The 19,326-nt window shown below is 38.4% G+C and overlaps 1 protein-coding gene across 1 annotated transcript; it reads left to right on the top strand.

The window, feature by feature from the left end:
* The first annotated feature begins 7,214 nt into the window (after positions 1-7,214).
* Positions 7,215-16,594, top strand: LOC148096913 (uncharacterized). Its single transcript, XM_087834217.1, has 2 exons — positions 7,215-9,346; positions 13,719-16,594. Exons 1-2 carry the CDS (start codon positions 7,317-7,319, stop codon positions 16,228-16,230), a joined length of 4,542 nt encoding a protein of 1,513 aa, XP_087690343.1. The 5' UTR covers positions 7,215-7,316; the 3' UTR covers positions 16,231-16,594.
* Positions 16,595-19,326: the final 2,732 nt, after the last annotated feature.

Raw genomic sequence — 19,326 nt, 5'->3', positions numbered from 1 at the left:
TCTAGACTGCAGCGCTATTTTCCTCCTCTGACACGCAAACTGAAATCAGGTGATTGCAGAGGCGAGGACTCTAGTCACATGACTTGGACTCGAGTCATTAATTGTATGACTTTAGACTTCACTTGAAAAAAATGTTATAAGACTTGTGACTTGACTGGGACTTTACACAAATGACTTGGGACTAAAATTCAACATACATATTATTTAAAAAGTGTGGACCATTAACTCATTTTGTTCATTCACTCTTACCACACTCCGTACGTATGTGAGCGTGAGCTATAACACAGCCAATCAAATTAACCAGATAAAAAAACAAAAAAACAAAACAAAACAAAAAAAACACTCAATCCAAAAATGCTCCCAAGTACTTTAACTACGAAGTAGTCAACAAAAAACAAAATGTAATATGAAAAACCTGCGAGAAGAGAATCACTGACGGAGATGGAACAACTTCCAACTTTTTCCAACATTTGAAGTTGCATAAAGAACGGTACCATGGTGCTTTTCTTTTGCTACGATGCGATAGCTGACTTAGCTAACTTCATCTTATTAGCTGTTCTCCGGGCTACGCTGATGATACTATTTGGCTTCAACATGTATGATATTTTTGTCATGCTATTTTACACCCGGTCTTACAAGCGCATCCAAGAATAACATGCAAGTTGGTAGCTCAGAATTATGAGGCGCCGTTTGTAAAGTGAAACATGCTGAAATTAACGGCAACATTTTTCCACATTTAGCTCAAAACAAGTCCTTTTTTACAACATTTAGTAAAATATTTGTAACTTTTCATATTTAAAACAGAATTTGTTAAATCTAAATGTTAAATATTCAATCTAAATGTTAAATGTTAAATCTAAATATTATATTTAAATCTAAATGTTAAATCTAAATATTATATTTAAATCTAAATGTTAAATCTAAATATTATATTTAAATCTAAATCTAAATGTTAAATCTATATATTATATTTAAATCTAAATCTAAATGTTAAATCTAAATGTTAAATCTAAATATTATATTTAAATCTAAATCTAAATGTTAAATCTAAATGTTAAATGTTAAATCTATATATTATATTTAAATCTAAATCTAAATGTTAAATCTAAATGCTAAATGTTAAATCTAAATGTTTAGGCTAACATGCAAATTTATTGCACGGATCAGCGGAAATACCAAAATAAAAGCTTTCCGAAAACCACTGGTGCAAAAGTGTGCCGGTAGTGGTTGTAATGATAACAGCAAATCCTTATTTGCCTAGTATCATGTTTTATGTTGTTAATACTCCTAGACTGTAGGGGGTGCTAGAGAGCCAGAGGAAGTTACCTCGGAGTAGACTGTGATGGCGAAGCTTTGTTTACATGTGAACAACAGTTCGATAAAATACCTTCTCTTCAAGTAATGGTGTCATTCTTAAGAACCCACAACAACATAAAGAAACAAGACATGGTGTCAGAAAATGGACTTGAAGAAAGGTAACGGACTAAAATATAGCAGTACCGATGGATCAGCTTAGCAGTGAACGTAGTGTAGCTAACTCGCCGAGGGAGAGAAAAGAGACCTAGCGACGTAAGCATGGACGGCTTACACCCACCACCGATTCTTCAGTTGACTGGAAATGTGGCTGAAAATTGGAGAAGATTTAAGCAACGTTTCACGTTGTACCTATCAGCAATTGGACTTGACGAGGCAAATGATAAAAAGCAAGCGTCAGTGTTTTTGCATATAGTGGGTGATGAGGCACTGGAAGTCTATAATAACTTCACGTTTACTGATGGTGACGGAATGAAGCTGAATAAAATAATGGAGAAGTTTGAGGCTTACTGCATACCTAAGAGAAATGTGACATTTGAGGGTCACAGATTCTTCACATGTGTACAGAAGACAGTGGAGACAATAGATCAGTATGTCACAGAGCTGCAGAACAGGAGTAAAACATGTGAATTTGGAGGACTGACAGACTCTGATAAAAGACAGACTTGTGTGCGGGATTCCAGACAACACCAGTCATTCATCCATGTCGCAAAGTACCATTTGCTCTACAAAAGCCACTGAAAGCCGAGTTGGACAGGATGGAAAACCTGGAAGTGATTGAAAAGAGATGAACCAACGGAGTGGGTGAGTTCTCTTGTTATTGTGGAGAAAAAGACTGGAAAGCTCAGAGTTTGCATGGATCCTAGAGATCTGAATAGAGCAATAAAGAGAGAACATTTCAAACTACCTACAAGAGAAGAGATAATGTCACAGTTTGCAAAAGCGAAGTACTTTAGCAAGCTAGACGCTTCATCAGGATTTTGGCAACTGAAGCTGGACGAAGCAAGTTCAAAACTGTGCACGTTCAACAGCCCATTTTGCAGGTACAGATTCCGGCGACTGCCGTTTGGCATTGCTTCAGCACCTGAGGTGTATCACAAGACCATACACATGATCTATGAACACCTGGAAGGAGTCGACACGTCAATGGATGACATCATTGTGTGGGGTAGCACAAAAGCTGAACATGACATGAGACTGAGAAATGTTCTTGAAGCAACCAGAAAAGCCAATCTGAAGCTGAACAAAGAGAAATGTCAGCTTGGGGCGCAGGAACTGACATTCGTTGGAGATATCCTGAGCAGTGAAGGCATCAGACCAGATGCTCAAAAGGTGTCTGCAATTGAAAACATGCCGAGGCCGCAATGCAAGAAAGATGTGCAGAGATTTAATGGCATGATAAACTACATGGGAAAATTCATACCCAATCTCTCTGAAAAAATGGCGCCACTGAGACAGCTAACTGAAAAGAAAATTGAATGGGAGTGGAATCATGAACATGAGAAAGCATGGCGTGACTTGAAAGATCTGCTTACAAAGGAACCAGTTCTGAAGTTTTATGATCCAATGAGACCTATTAAGATCTCATCAGATGCATCACAGAGTGGACTTGGAGCTGTTCTTCTCCAGAAGTATGGTGAGTGGCAGCCCGTTGCATACGCATCGTGATCCATGACAGATGCAGAGACAAGATATGCACAGATTGAAAAAGAACTGCTCAGCATAACATACGCCTGTGAGAGATTTCACCAGTTTGTGTCCGAGCAGGCCATCAGTGTTGAAACTGACCACAAGCCACTGATAGCATTGTTCCAAAAACCACTAAATGACTGTCCACTGAGAATCCAAAAAATGATGATCCAACTGCAACGTTACACGCTTAACGTGATGTACACACCTGGCAAGCTGATGTACACAGCTGACACATTATCCAGAGCTGTTGATCCGAATGAGCCAGCAAACACCAAGATGGATGAAGATGTAAGAGCATATGTGAGCATGGTCACAAGTGCACTTCCTGTTTCAGAAGGGAAGATGGAGCTCATAAGAACGGAAACAAGCAAAGATGGAACGTTAAAAGCACTGCGCAAAACCATCATAGATGGATGGCCCAGCTGTAAGCAAAACTGCTCACCTGTTATTCAAGAATATTGGAACTGCAGAGCAGAACTGTCTGTAGTGGATGATGTGGTGTTCAAGAGAAGTAAAATTGTCATCCCAAAGAGCCTGCGAGGAGAGATGCTCAAAAAGATACACGCAGGGCATCTAGGCATGGAAAAATGTAAAAGGAGAGCACGTGAGGTGATGTACTGGCCACGGATTAATCAGGATGTGACAAATGAAGTGTCGAACTGTTCAACATGTCTGGCATATCAAGCAAGCAATCCTGCCGAGCCACTAAAGCCGCACCCAGTGCCAGACCGACCATATCAGAAAGTGGGGGCTGACCTCTTTGTGTCTGGAGGAAAGGACTATATTGTAGTCACAGACTACTACTCTTTGTATCCAGAAGTATGTAGACTGCAAACAACAACAGCAGAGGCTGTAATCACCTCTATGAAAGCTGTATTTGCACGACACGGTGTGCCAAGTGAAGTGTTCACAGACAATGGACCACAATTCTCCAATATTAGGTTTGGACAGTTTGCCAAAGAATGGGACTTTGTTCACACAACATCAAGCCCGCACTACCCACAATCTAATGGACTAGTGGAAAAGTCCGTCCAAACAGTGAAGAGACTGATGAGTAAGGCGAGAGACAGTGGTGCTGACTTCTACCAAAGCCTGCTAGTATACCGCACAACGCCACTTGAGTGTGGTATGTCACCAGCACAGCTTCTTATGGGACGACGCCTGAGATCAAACTTGCCCATTCAGGAAAATCTGCTTAAAACAAAAGAAGGAAACAGCGTGAAGAAGTTTAAGGAGCAACAAAAAGCAAAGCAGAAGTTTTATTATGACAGAGGAACAAAAAACTTACCTGAACTGCATGCTGGGGATCAAGTGAGATTCAAAGACAAAACCAACACATGGGCAGAAAGCGACTGTTTTAAAGAAAGATCAACCACGATCATACATCATTCAGACAGAAGATGGAGCTATGCTGAGAAGAAATCACCGAGATCTTCTTAAGGGACCAGTAGTAGTGGAGCAGAGGTTGGAGGCTGCTGAACAACCCCAACACACGCATGAGACACTATCACCTGAAACACCTACACATACACAAGAACAAACACTGAGAAGATCTGTAAGACAAGTAAAGCCACCTATGAGACTGATTGAACAGATGTAATGTGTTGACATGTTGTTTGGAAGATGATGTCATAGTATATATGCAAGTTTCAGTATGTTTGGTTACTAGTGTTGAATGGACCATAATTGTTGAAAACTAGTTGTCTTGTTAACGTTACTTTGACAAAGCCTGGTTTAACAAGTAAAAAACAAATAGACACTGTTTATGTTTGTGAAAGTAGGTATGTTATTTTATTGTTAAAAAAAAAAGGAAGATGTAATGATAACAGCAAATCCTTATTTGCCTAGTATCATCTTTTATGTTGTTAATACTCCTAGACTGTAGGGGGAGCTAGAGAGCCAGAGGAAGTTACCTCGGAGTAGACTGTGATGGCGAAGCTTTGTTTACATGTGAACCACAGTTCGATAAAATACCTTCTCTTCAAGTAATGGTGTCATTCTTAAGAACCCACAACAACATAACGAAACAAGACAGTGGTCAGACACGTTCTCACTCCCTAAGCGTAATAATTTTAATTTTAATTTAATAATTGTCAACATTTTATGCTTTCGGGTACCCAACACGTTCCTAAATGACGGCATCGGAAAAAGGAGAGCACATGAGAACCGTTTGGACTCAATCTACACATGTTCGTTCATTTTCTAAAAATTGCTTTGGAAAACACTATTTTACTCATGTAACTGCTAGTAAAGGTTAGGAATAAGGTTATGGTTAGGGATAAGGTTAGGTTTAGGGCTGGAACACATGGCTGGAACGTCTATTATGGCGGGACCGTCATTCCACTGGAATTCAGCCATAACCCGGAGCCGACCATGGGAAAGCACCTCCGGCGATTTAGCTGAAAACATCGGAAGATCCGTTTTGTCGGCTATCCAAAGGTTCAGCAGTAGTGCACTCTTAGCAGCTGCAGTCTCCACTTCACAATCGCTGCAGCACATGTCCAGCAAAATCGCTGGACATGCTCGTAGGCAAGAAGTGAAGCAGCACATGGCGGGAAGAAGTGAGGGGGAGAGCAGACACAATTTTGCACCGGAGGTTTTCGGGAAGCTTTTATTTTGGTATTTCCGTTGATGCGTACAATAAATTTGCATGTTAGCCTAAATATTTAGTTTTCTGTAACATTTAGATTTAATATTTAACATTTAGATTTAATATTTAACATTTAGATTTAACTTTTAACATTTAGATTTAATATTTAACATTTAGATTTAACTTTTAACATTTAGATTTAACATTTAACATTTAGATTTAAATATAATATTTAGATTTAATATTTAACATTTACATTTAACATTTACATTTAAATATAATATTTAGATTTAATATTTAACATTTAGATTTAATATTTAACATTTGATGAAAAGTTACAAATATTTTACTAAATGTTGTAAAAAATTACTCGAAAAAACATGTTTTAGGTAAGGTTTTGAGCTAAATGTGGAAAAATGTTGCCGTTAATTTCAGCATGTTTCACTTTACAAACGGTGACCCATATTTGTAGACCTGTTGACAGGGAAAGAACTGCGAGTGCGACTGCCTTTAGAAGAATTGGACATACTGCTGGAAAACTGAGCACACTCTTAATTCAAGTGTGTGTTCAAATTGTCAAATTTGATGGGAAGAAAAGGATAAGCACAAAGGCAAACTCGACACATATACAGCTGCAGTAATTTGAGCAAAGAGCTGGGGTTTTTTTGTTTTTTTGTTTTTTTTTTATAAAGTGACACAAAATGCTTTAATTGCCACAACAAACCACTAAAACTGTATTCCTTTTTACTTGATATTATCAATAAATACAAGATTGATCTATGTGACATGCCTTAAAAAAACGAGTAAAATTGACAGTGTTTATACCGGAAGTTGTTACATTCCAACTTATTAAGAAAAACTCTGTGGAAGTGAGAAAGGAAAACGCTGCCACTCGGCATATCACCATGTTGCCACCTCTTAAAGAGTTTTTAATATTTTTTTTAATCATAATAAATCAAGTAAGGATTATATTTTCTTTGTTAACAAAACATCTACTGGACTGCGGAGTAAATGGGGACAATCTTGCAGGATAAAAAAAAGACGAACTCTGCTGTGTTTCCGAGTAACCGTGTTATGGAGAGAAAAAGAGCAACAAAATTCAAAGTGCGGCCGACATGACCGCAGCCGAACACGTGAGATCTCACTGGACCAGTTTCTCATTGATTCACAAGTCCAAATGTTTAGGAAGACATCCCTCTTTTTATGTATTCTCCTTTGAACTTGTACAGTATCTTAACTCAATTAAAAACTCCACTAACCCAAAAGCTATAAAAACTATTGGTGTTTGTAAAAATATTAAGATCTTTCAATCACTTTATTCTTTGGCTTGATCAGTTACTTTCCCCCTAGCATATTTATATTGTTGTTTCTGAATACTGTTCTTGTATTTTTTATCTATGCATACAATTCTTTTGTAAGTACAACACCATTATTGTGGTACTGTTTAATTCAATTTTGTATTGTACTGATGTTTAAATAAAGGTTTGAGAAAAAAACAGTTTTCTTCTGCCATGCGCACCCGAGTTACGAGCTTAACGCGGGCGTTTGCGCATGCGCGAATTCTCGTGCATTCGAACGACTTACCTCATAGAAGGTTTTGATGTGTTACGTCAAAGAAGTCCTTTAATGTGGTTTTCCTTTGATCCGGGAAAGTCCTTAAATAGGAGCCAAGCTAAGTCAAAAAGTTATCACTACCAGAGACCCCCTCGACAGTAGTTACATGTCAAACTTACCACGCTCTTTCAATTCAGAAAGTTTAGCATTTCAGGAAGATTTTAACAGAGAGAATCCGTGTGAAATAACAATGTCTGCAACACAGGATTATAATACTCAAACTCCACTGGTCGTATCACCAGATGAGCTGTCACCGATTATCGATAACGCCTTCAACAAGCTCGATGATGTACAGTGGACTTTAATAGAAAATGGAGCTTGGGATTCTGATATTCAAGCAGTTTTGGCTGATATGATTTCTGAAATCATACAGATCACCTCAGCCAACATTTTGAGACGTGCTCTTCCCGTCATTCAGAGCGATGCATCTGCAGAAATAGAAACAAATCCATCATTTGGTGACTCCATCTCAATCACTATTGCAAACCTGCTCAACATCCCAAAGCAGATATGTGGCAGTGCTAAAAAGCTGACAAAGATGGTTGAGGAGGAGATTTCAAATAAGGTCAAATATATAGTCGCCCTGGTCAGAGAGCACTTCAATTTACCATCAGACCCCGCTGTTTACGTCAGTGGGGCAATTCGTAATATTAGAAAACTGCGTGTCATGGTTTCTCATGCTCTCTCATGCTTGAAAAGATATGCAAGTAAACTGAAATGCCCGTGCATGGGAAAGGAAAGCGATTCAAGTAAGTCTGAGTGCAGCAAAGATAGCATTGAGTCCAGCATCTCAGTCAAATCAGCCACCCAGGAGGTTAGTGAGATTCTAACCAAATGGTGTCAAGATTCAGATTTTACAGATGATGAATTATCGGATGATGACAGCGATATGGAAATTGAGTCACCCGCTAAAATAGAGCAACTTTCAGAAAAGAAAGAAAGTTCAGAAAGTGGGGAATGTGCCGAAGCTGAAAGGCAGGCTGAAAGTATTCCACCTGAGACCCCAGTAGAAACAATTGCAGCTGACATTGTCAATATTATACTTGACAATCTCCAGTGCACTGACACTGATTATTCTTGTCACAGTGAGAAATGTACCTCACCCAAATCTGGATTCAACGGGGGAATCATCTTTGATAAAGTGAGAGAGTTTTTTACCTCACGTGCTCGTTCCGCACCGCAAAAATCACGCAAACTGCATTTTTCCAAGATTGCAGGAAAACATTTTGAAAAGATGAAAGGGGAGCTGAAAACAACAGTGAAGAAGAGCAAAGACTATTTTATTAGTCTGTCAAAGGTAACCCACTCCCCTGAAACTGAGAGAATGGGTTCCCACGACAGTATGAGTGTCAGCCTCCCAGGTTCAGCATGCGAAACTCCTCGTTCAAATTCTAGCATGTCTGTCCGTGCCCCTTCTAGAAGCTCATCTACTCTGGGAAACATGATAAAATCTGCTACTCCAACTAGCTTTAATGTCATCAAATCTGAAATTAGTGACATATACAGCGAGTTCACAAAAGAGAAAGAACATGACATTATCCAAGACAGGCTCGAAAACATTAAAATAAGCGAGAAAGTGAAGAATTTCTCGAGAGAATTGACAGAGAAACTGTACGACCATTTAATGATAAGTCGTATATACCAAATTCCCACAACTGTTATGGGTAGAAGTCTATCAGACTCCGTCATCTCCAAGACACCACAGCAAGTAGCTGAATCGAGAGTTTTCTTTTCTCCTGAAGTCCTCTATGTAATCATAGAAGACGCAGTTGGAAAGTTTTTGCAAAAGATTCTGCTTTTGGTTGATGGTGAAACAATAGATGAAATTGTTCAGAGCGAAAAAGTGTCTGATGCTGTTGAAGAGATCCAAAAGGTCATTGCAAAAGGACAGAAACGGGCAAGAGACACAGAATCAGACTATTCTCAGAAAAGTGTCAGAGAATCTAAAAAACCCTGTCCTTCTAGACCAGCGTCTCTGGAAAAGCAGGTGAAGTCACCAGAGAAACGCTCAACATCCTCTTGTTCAAGTTCAACACCAGTTCTCGAGAGGATGGAGGAGGAAATGTCTGGAAAGTCAGAGGACAGATTCTCAGAGGATATACCCTCGGAAAAGTCTGAGGAGAAATTCTTGGAAAAGTCTGAGGAGCAAACCTCAGAAAAGTTAGAGGAAAAACTGTCTGAAATGTCTAAAGAGAAACCCTCAGAAAAGTTGGAGAAAAAGCTCTCAGAAGTGTCAGTGTCATCTCAGGCAGCATCCGAGAACCTTGCCATGTGTCTTATAGCTAGACTCGTGGCTCAGTACAAAAAGAGCCTAAAAAAGCCTCTGCTTTCATTACCTAACAAAACTTTAGGAGACATCATTGAACATCTCAACAACTTGGTGCAACCTGAAATCAGCATTGAGGAGTCTATAACAAATCTGGACAAGAATGTGAGTCAATTAACCAAAAAAATGTTTAAAGGACTCGTCAAGGAGTTTGGCTCCACAGAACAGGTCATGAATGCTGCTTTTGCAAGTGATAGTTCATTTGATGAGGCTATTTTGAAGCATTTGAAAATCAATTTGGGTGTCCTCACAAGTCCTCCACAAAAGTCCAGAATTGCCAGGTTCTTTGCAGCAGTGGGAAGAGCTATTATGTATCCTTTCAGATGCTGTTTTAAGGGCAGCGATGACTAAAGACCTTGACTTTTCCACTGCCTTGCTTCAAATCAAAATTCCTAAAAGTCTTTACAGTTTTCCTAAAAAACTATTATATCTTCACTGTGTCTCCTTTGTGTTTTCCATCGTACCTAGCCAGCCGCAGCAGATGGCTGCCCCTACATGAGTCTGGTTCTGCTGGAGGTTTCTGCTTTTTAGAGCAGTTTTTCCTCCCCACTGTCGCCAAGTGCTTGCTCATAGGGGATCATTTGATTGCTGGAATTTCTAAAGATGGTGTTTTGAACTGTAAGGTGGAGGTCCTACAGGCCCTCCACCTTACAGTTCAAAACACCTTCGGGAGACTTCTTAGTTAATTGGCACTAAAATTAAATAAAAAAACAAAACAAATTAAAAACAAGTTGACTTTTGTTGTCTTTTCTTGATGTCAACCACAAATTAAAAAAGTGTAGCATATGTGTACTCTGGTCATCAGTACTTGTATTTTAATGTATTACAGTATAATTTGATATAGTGATCATTCTGTGTCAAAACCAAACCTTCTGCTCAACTGTTCACAATAGAAAAGTTTAACGTTTATAATGATTGCTGTAAATTTTAGCTTCATATATCAGATACTTTCCTGTTTTCAAATATTGGTTTAATGTTAAGAGATATATTCTAAAACACTTCTTCAGCTGAGAATCAGAGAGGAGAAACACACAGTTTTACTTGTTGCTTAGGAAGGGCAGCTCTGAGCTCTCGCACGAGAGTGAGGGCTCAGGGACTCGCAGCTCTGAGACTGCCCTGGTCTTTATTTTATACATCAGTGGGTGTTTGTTCCTTACATTGGAATGTGGATGTGTATATGTATGTGTATATGTATGTGTGTGTGTGTGTGTGTGTGTGTGTGTGTGAGAGAGATATCAGGGTTTGTATATGGACGCAGTGCAGCTGTTCCCTGATCACCTGCAGGAGTTTGTATATGGGGCGCCGTTTGTAAAGTGAAACATGCTGAAATTAACGGCAACATTTTTCCACATTTAGCTCAAAACAAGTCCTTTTTTACAACATTTAGTAAAATATTTGTAACTTTTCATATTTAAAACAGAATTTTAAATGTTAAATCTAAATGTTAAATGTTAAATCTATATATTATATTTAAATCTAAATCTAAATGTTAAATGTTAAATGTTAAATGCTAAATGTTAAATCTAAATGTTTAGGCTAACATGCAAATTTATTGCACGGATCAGCGGAAATACCAAAATAAAAGCTTTCCGAAAACCACTGGTGCAAAAATGTGCCGGTAGTGGTTGTAATGATAACAGCAAATCCTTATTTGCCTAGTATCATGTTTTATGTTGTTAATACTCCTAGACTGTAGGGGGAGCCAGAGAGCCAGAAGAAGTTACCTCGGAGTAGACTGTGATGGCGAAGCTTTGTTTACATGTGAACCACAGTTCGATAAAATACCTTCTCTTCAAGTAATGGTGTCATTCTTAAGAACCCACAACAACATAACGAAACAAGACAGTGGTCAGGCACGTTCTCACTCCCTAAGCGTAATAATTTTAATTTTAATTTAATAATTGTCAACATTTTATGCTTTCGGGTACCCAACACGTTCCTAAATGACGGCATCAGAAAAAGGAGAGCACATGAGAACCGTTTGGACTCAATCTACACATGTTCGTTCATTTTCTAAAAATCGCTTTGGAAAACACTACTTTACTCATTTAACTGCTAGTAAAGGTTAGGAATAAGGTTAGGGATAAGGTTAGGTTTAGGGCTGGAACACATGGCTGGAACGTCTATTATGGCGGGACCGTCATTCCACTGGAATTCAGCCATAACCCGGCGCCGACCATGGGAAAGCACGTCAGGCGATTTAGCTGAAAACATCGGAAGATCCGTTTTGTCGGCTATCCAAAGGTTCAGCAGTAGTGCACTCTTAGCAGCTGCAGTCTCCACTTCACAATCGCTGCAGCACATGTCCAGCAAAATCGCTGGACATGCTCGTAGGCAAGAAGTGAAGCAGCACATGGCGGGAAGAAGTGAGGGGGAGAGCAGACACAATTTTGCACCGGAGGTTTTCGGGAAGCTTTTATTTTGGTATTTCCGTTGATGCGTACAATAAATTTGCATGTTAGCCTAAATATTTAGTTTTCTGTAACATTTAGATTTAACATTTAACATTTAGATTTAAATATAATATTTAGATTTAATATTTAACATTTAGATTTAATATTTAACATTTAGATTTAATATTTAACATTTAGATTTAACTTTTAGATTTAAATATAATATTTAGATTTAATATTTAACATTTAGATTTAACATTTAGATTTAAATATAATATTTAGATTTAATATTTAACATTTAGATTTAATATTTAACATTTAGATTTAATATTTAACATTTAGATTTAATATTTAACATTTGATGAAAAGTTACAAATATTTTACTAAATGCTGTAAAAAATTACTCGAAAAAACATGTTTTAGGTAAGGTTTTGAGCTAAATGTGGAAAAATGTTGCCGTTAATTTCAGCATGTTTCACTTTACAAACGGCGACCCATATTTGTAGACCTGTTGACAGGGAAAGAACTGCGAGTGCGACTGCCTTTAGAAGAATTGGACATACTGCTGGAAAACTGAGCACACTCTTAATTCAAGTGTGTGTTCAAATTGTCAAATTTGATGGGAAGAAAAGGATAAGCACAAAGGCAAACTCGACACATATACAGCTGCAGTAATTTGAGCAAAGAGCTGGGTTTTGTTTTTTTTTGTTTTTTTTTTTATAAAGTGACACAAAATGCTTTAATTACCACAACAAACCACTAAAACTGTATTCCTTTTTACTTGATATTGTCAATAAATACAAGATTGATCTATGTGACATGCCTTAAAAAAACGAGTAAAATTGACAGTGTTTATACCGGAAGTTGTTACATTCCAACTTATTAAGAAAAACTCTGTGGAAGTGAGAAAGGAAAACGCTGCCACTCGGCATATTACCATGTTGCCACCTCTTAAAGAGTTTTTAATATTTTTTTTAATCATAATAAATCAAGTAAGGATTATATTTTCTTTGTTAACAAAACATCTACTGGACTGCGGAGTAAATGGGGACAATCTTGCAGGATAAAAAAAAGACGAACTCTGCTGTGTTTCCGAGTAACCGTGTTATGGAGAGAAAAAGAGCAACAAAATTCAAAGTGCGGCCGACATGACCGCAGCCGAACACGTGAGATCTCACTGGACCAGTTTCTCATTGATTCACAAGTCCAAATGTTTAGGAAGACATCCCTCTTTTTATGTATTCTCCTTTGAACTTGTACAGTATCTTAACTCAATTAAAAACTCCACTAACCCAAAAGCTATAAAAACTATTGGTGTTTGTGAAAAAATTAAGATCTTTCAATCACTTTATTCTTTGGCTTGATCAGTTACTTTCCCCCTAGCATATTTATATTGTTGTTTCTGAATACTGTTCTTGTATTTGTTTATCTATGCATACAATTCTTTTGTAAGTACAACACCATTATTGTGGTACTGTTTAATTCAATTTTGTATTGTACTGATGTTTAAATAAAGGTTTGAGAAAAAAACTGTTTTCTTCTGCCATGCGCACCCGAGTTACGAGCTTGACGCGGGCGTTTGTGCATGCGCGAATTCTCGTGCATTCGAACGACTTACCTCATAGAAGGTTTTGATGTGTTACGTCAAAGAAGTCCTTTAATGTGGTTTTCCTTTGATCCGGGAAAGTCCTTAAATAGGAGCCAAGCTAAGTCAAAAAGTTATCACTACCAGAGACCCCCTCGACAGTAGTTACATGTCAAACTTACCACGCTCTTTCAATTCAGAAAGTTTAGCATTTCAGGAAGATTTTAACAGAGAGAATCCGTGTGAAATAACAATGTCTGCAACACAGGATTATAATACTCAAACTCCACTGGTCGTATCACCAGATGAGCTGTCACCGATTATCGATAACGCCTTCAACAAGCTCGATGATGTACAGTGGACTTTAATAGAAAATGGAGCTTGGGATTCTGATATTCAAGCAGTTTTGGCTGATATGATTTCTGAAATCATACAGATCACCTCAGTCAACATTTTGAGACGTGCTCTTCCCGTCATTCAGAGCGATGCATCTGCTGAAATAGAAACAAATCCATCATTTGGTGACTCCATCTCAATCACTATTGCAAACATGCTCAATATCCCAAAGCAGATATGTGGCAGTGCTAAAAAGCTGACAAAGATGGTTGAGGAGGAGATTTCAAATAAGGTCAAATATATAGTCGCCCTGGTCAGAGAGCACTTCAATTTACCATCAGACCCCGCTGTTTACGTCAGTGGGGCAATTCGTAATATTAGAAAACTGCGTGTCATGGTTTCTCATGCTCTCTCATGCTTGAAAAGATATGCAAGTAAACTGAAATGCCCGTGCATGGGAAAGGAAAGCGATTCAAGTAAGTCTGAGTGCAGCAAAGATAGCATTGAGTCCAGCATCTCAGTCAAATCAGCCACCCAGGAGGTTAGTGAGATTCTAACCAAATGGTGTCAAGATTCAGATTTTACAGATGATGAATTATCGGATGATGACAGCGATATGGAAATTGAGTCACCCGCTAAAATAGAGCAACTTTCAGAAAAGAAAGAAAGTTCAGAAAATGGGGAATGTGCAGAAGCTGAAAGGCAGGCAGAAAGTATTCCACCTGAGACCCCAGTAGAAAAAATTGCAGCTGACATTGTCAATATTATACTTGACAATCTCCAGTGCACTGACACTGATTATTCTTGTCACAGTGAGAAATGTACCTCACCCAAATCTGGATTCAACGGGGGAATCATCTTTGATAAAGTGAGAGAGTTTTTTACCTCACGTGCTCGTTCCGCACCGCAAAAATCACGCAAACTGCATTTTTCCAAGATTGCAGGAAAACATTTTGAAAAGATGAAAGGGGAGCTGAAAACAACAGTGAAGAAGAGCAAAGACTATTTTATTAGTCTGTCAAAGGTAACCCACTCCCCTGAAACTGAGAGAATGGGTTCCCACGACAGTATGAGTGTCAGCCTCCCAGGTTCAGCATGCGAAACTCCTCGTTCAAATTCTAGCATGTCTGTCCGTGCCCCTTCTAGAAGCTCATCTACTCTGGGAAACATGATAAAATCTGCTACTCCAACTAGCTTTAATGTCATCAAATCTGAAATTAGTGACATATACAGCGAGTTCACAAAAGAGAAAGAACATGACATTATCCAAGACAGGCTCGAAAACATTAAAATAAGCGAGAAAGTGAAGAATTTCTCGAGAGAATTGACAGAGAAACTGTACGACCATTTAATGATAAGTCGTATATACCAAATTCCCACAACTGTTATGGGTAGAAGTCTATCAGACTCCGTCATCTCCAAGACACCACAGCAAGTAGCTGAATCGAGAGTTTTCTTTTCTCCTGAAGTCCTCTATGTAATCATAGAAGACGCAGTTGGAAAGTTTTTGCAAAAGATTCTGCTTTTGGTTGATGGTGAAACAATAGATGAAATTGTTCAGAGCGAAAAAGTGTCTGATGCTGTTGAAGAGATCCAAAAGGTCATTGCAAAGGGACAGAAACGGGCAAGAGACACAGAATCAGACTATTCTCAGAAAAGTGTCAGAGAATCTAAAAAACCCTGTCCTTCTAGACCAGCGTCTCTGGAAAAGCAGGTCAAGTCACCAGAGAAACGCTCAACATCCTCTTGTTCAAGTTCAACACCAGTTCTCGAGAGGATGGAGGAGGAAATGTCTGGAAAGTCAGAGGACAGATTCTCAGAGGATATACCCTCGGAAAAGTCTGAGGAGCAAACCTCAGAAAAGTTAGAGGAAAAACTGTCTGAAATGTCTAAAGAGAAACCCTCAGAAAAGTTGGAGAAAAAGCTCTCAGAAGTGTCAGTGTCATCTCAGGCAGCATCCGAGAACCTTGCCATGTGTCTTATAGCTAGACTCGTGGCTCAGTACAAAAAGAGCCTAAAAAAGCCTCTGCTTTCATTACCTAACAAAACTTTAGGAGACATCATTGAACATCTCAACAACTTGGTGCAACCTGAAATCAGCATTGAGGAGTCTATAACAAATCTGGACAAGAATGTGAGTCAATTAACCAAAAAAATGTTTAAAGGACTCGTCAAGGAGTTTGGCTCCACAGAACAGGTCATGAATGCTGCTTTTGCAAGTGATAGTTCATTTGATGAGGCTATTTTGAAGCATTTGAAAATCAATTTGGGTGTCCTCACAAGTCCTCCAAAAAAGTCCAGAGTTGCCAGGTTCTTTGCAGCAGTGGGAAGAGCTATTATGTATCCCTTCAGATGCTGTTTTAAGGGCAGCGATGACTAAAGACCTTGACTTTTCCACTGCCTTGCTTCAAATCAAAATTCCTAAAAGTCTTTACAGTTTTCCTAAAAAACTATTATATCTTCACTGTGTCTCCTTTGTGTTTTCCATCGTACCCAGCCAGCCGCAGCAGATGGCTGCCCCTACATGAGTCTGGTTCTGCTGGAGGTTTCTGCTTTTTAGAGCAGTTTTTCCTCCCCACTGTCGCCAAGTGCTTGCTCATAGGGGATCATTTGATTGCTGGAATTTTCTAAAGATGGTGTTTTGAACTGTAAGGTGGAGGTCCTACAGGCCCTCCACCTTACAGTTCAAAACACCTTCGGGAGACTTCTTAGTTAATTGGCACTAAAATTAAATAAAAAAAAAAAAAAAAAATTAAAAACAAGTTGACTTTTGTTGTCTTTTCTTGACGTCAACCACAAATTAAAAAAGTGTAGCATATGTGTACTCTGGTCATCAGTACTTGTATTTTAATGTATTACAGTATAATTTGATATAGTGATCATTCTGTGTCAAAACCAAACCTTCTGCTCAACTGTTCACAATAGAAAAGTTTAACGTTTATAATGATGGCTGTAAATTTTAGCTTCATATATCAGATACTTTCCTGTTTTCAAATATTGGTTTAATGTTAAGAGATATATTCTAAAACACTTCTTCAGCTGAGAATCAGAGAGGAGAAACACACAGTTTTACTTGTTGCTTAGCAAGGGCAGCTCTGAGCTCTCGCACGAGAGTGAGGGCTCAGGGACTCGCAGTTCTGAGACTGCCCTGGTCTTTATTTTATACATCAGTGGGTGTTTGTTCCTTACATTGGAATGTGGATGTGTATATGTATGTGTGTGTGCAAAAATGTGCCGGTAGTGGTTGTAATGATAACAGCAAATCCTTATTTGCCTAGTATCATGTTTTATGTTGTTAATACTCCTAGACTGTAGGGGGAGCTAGAGAGCCAGAGGAAGTTACCTCGGAGTAGACTGTGATGGCGAAGCTTTGTTTACATGTGAACCACAGTTCGATAAAATACCTTCTCTTCAAGTAATGGTGTCATTCTTAAGAACCCACAACAACATAACGAAACAAGACAGTGGTCAGACACGTTCTCACTCCCTAAGCGTAATAATTTTAATTTTAATTTAATAATTGTCAACATTTTATGCTTTCGGGTACCCAACACGTTCCTAAATGACGGCATCGGAAAAAGGAGAGCACATGAGAACCGTTTGGACTCAATCTACACATGTTCGTTCATTTTCTAAAAATTGCTTTGGAAAACACTATTTTACTCATTTAATTGCTAGTAAAGGTTAGGAATAAGGTTATGGTTAGGGATAAGGTTAGGTTTAGGGCTGGAACACATGGCTGGAACGTCTATTATGGCGGGACCGTCATTCCACTGGAATTCAGCCATAACCCGGCGCCGACCATGGGAAAGCACGTCAGGCGATTTAGCTGAAAACATCGGAAGATCCGTTTTGTCGGCTATCCAAAGGTTCAGCAGTAGTGCACTCTTAGCAGCTGCAGTCTCCACTTCACAATCGCTGCAGCACATGTCCAGCAAAATCGCTGGACATGCTCGTAGGCAAGAAGTGAAGCAGCACATGGCGGGAAGAAGTGAGGGGGAGAGCAGACACAATTTTGCACCGGAGGTTTTCGGGAAGCTTTTATTTTGGTATTTCCGTTGATGCGTACAATAAATTTGCATGTTAGCCTAAATATTTAGTTTTCTGTAACATTTAGATTTAACATTTAGATTTAAATATAATATTTAGATTTAATATTTAACATTTAGATTTAATATTTAACATTTAGATTTAATATTTAACATTTGATGAAAAGTTACAAATATTTTACTAAATGTTGTAAAAAATTACTCGAAAAAACATGTTTTAGGTAAGGTAAGGTTTTGAGCTAAATGTGGAAAAATGTTGCTGTTAATTTCAGCATGTTTCACTTTACAAACGGCGCCCCATACAGAATTGTCGGTAAATGGTGAGCAGGGTCCGTTTCGGAAAGTGGGTTCTGTACCTGAACTCGAGGAAATTGGTCTCCGTCTCCTCCCCATCATTAACCCCGTAGATTTAACGCGGTTTAGACTGACAAATATTTATTTTACCATCACAGCAAAATTCAAAACCAGTGTGTTTAATTTGCAATTAATGCATGGCCATGTGTAACTTTTGCATGTCTGGCCCAGGGAATTTTTTTTTTTTTTGGTTAGAAAATCTGGCCAACCGTAGTGTGTGATTGAGTAGTACTCATTTTTCTCCTGTCATTTATGTCAGTACATCACATAAAATACTTTGATCTTATATTATTAGCTGTTGTTTATTTGAAAATGTCAGTTATTCTTAACATTGACGCTAAACATTGCTTATTAGAACTTATTAGAACAAAACAAATTTACCACGCGCGGGACTAATAAAGGTTATCTTATTTTATGCCGAGTTTTTAGAAAAGTGTTTTAATAAATAGTTTTTATATTTTTTTATTGTCTGAAAACTATGAGGGTTTAAGTGTTAATATTTATTACTGATTAGTAGGAACAACTTAAAGTCAAATGCAATTCATGAATGGATGTACCTTTGAAAGCATATTTGAAGAATACCAGATGAAAAAGAGGATCACAAATGAACAGCCTTCCATATCACAGTTTATGGACAATTGTGCTGGACAGCACAGCATGACTCATCCACAGCAGAAAGCTATCACAAATGCATGATTAAGTGACTTGAATATTGGTTGCAAACTGCCCCTGTCTATTGTGGAAAACAAGAATTTTCGACACTTTCTGCCAGTAGTTGACAGAAAATACAGAATTGGGTAGTATGTCGCAGAACAATTATATCAAAAACAGAGAATGGTCTGGTCAGGAGTCTCCAAGCATCTTTCTTGGAATTTTTATCAGTGTGCAAATGGCTAGAGCAGAAGATGGGATCACTGCTCCCTTTTCACATCCAGTGTACCTTAAAGCAGCTGCTTTGGATCCAGCATTTTCTCTGTTGTGGGTGGAACACCATGTGTTGGGAAGTTGTGACATAAAGACAGAAGTGACACTAAAAGTTAAAGGTAAAGACTGAATATAGTGTATATTTTTTC

This window comes from Neolamprologus brichardi, chromosome 20, assembly GCF_056152115.1.
Source record: "Neolamprologus brichardi isolate AB-2024 chromosome 20, ASM5615211v1, whole genome shotgun sequence".
In the NCBI taxonomy this organism is placed as follows: Eukaryota; Metazoa; Chordata; class Actinopteri; order Cichliformes; family Cichlidae; genus Neolamprologus; species Neolamprologus brichardi.
Note: the sequence above shows the minus strand (reverse complement) of the source record. Positions and strands in the feature narration are given on the sequence as shown.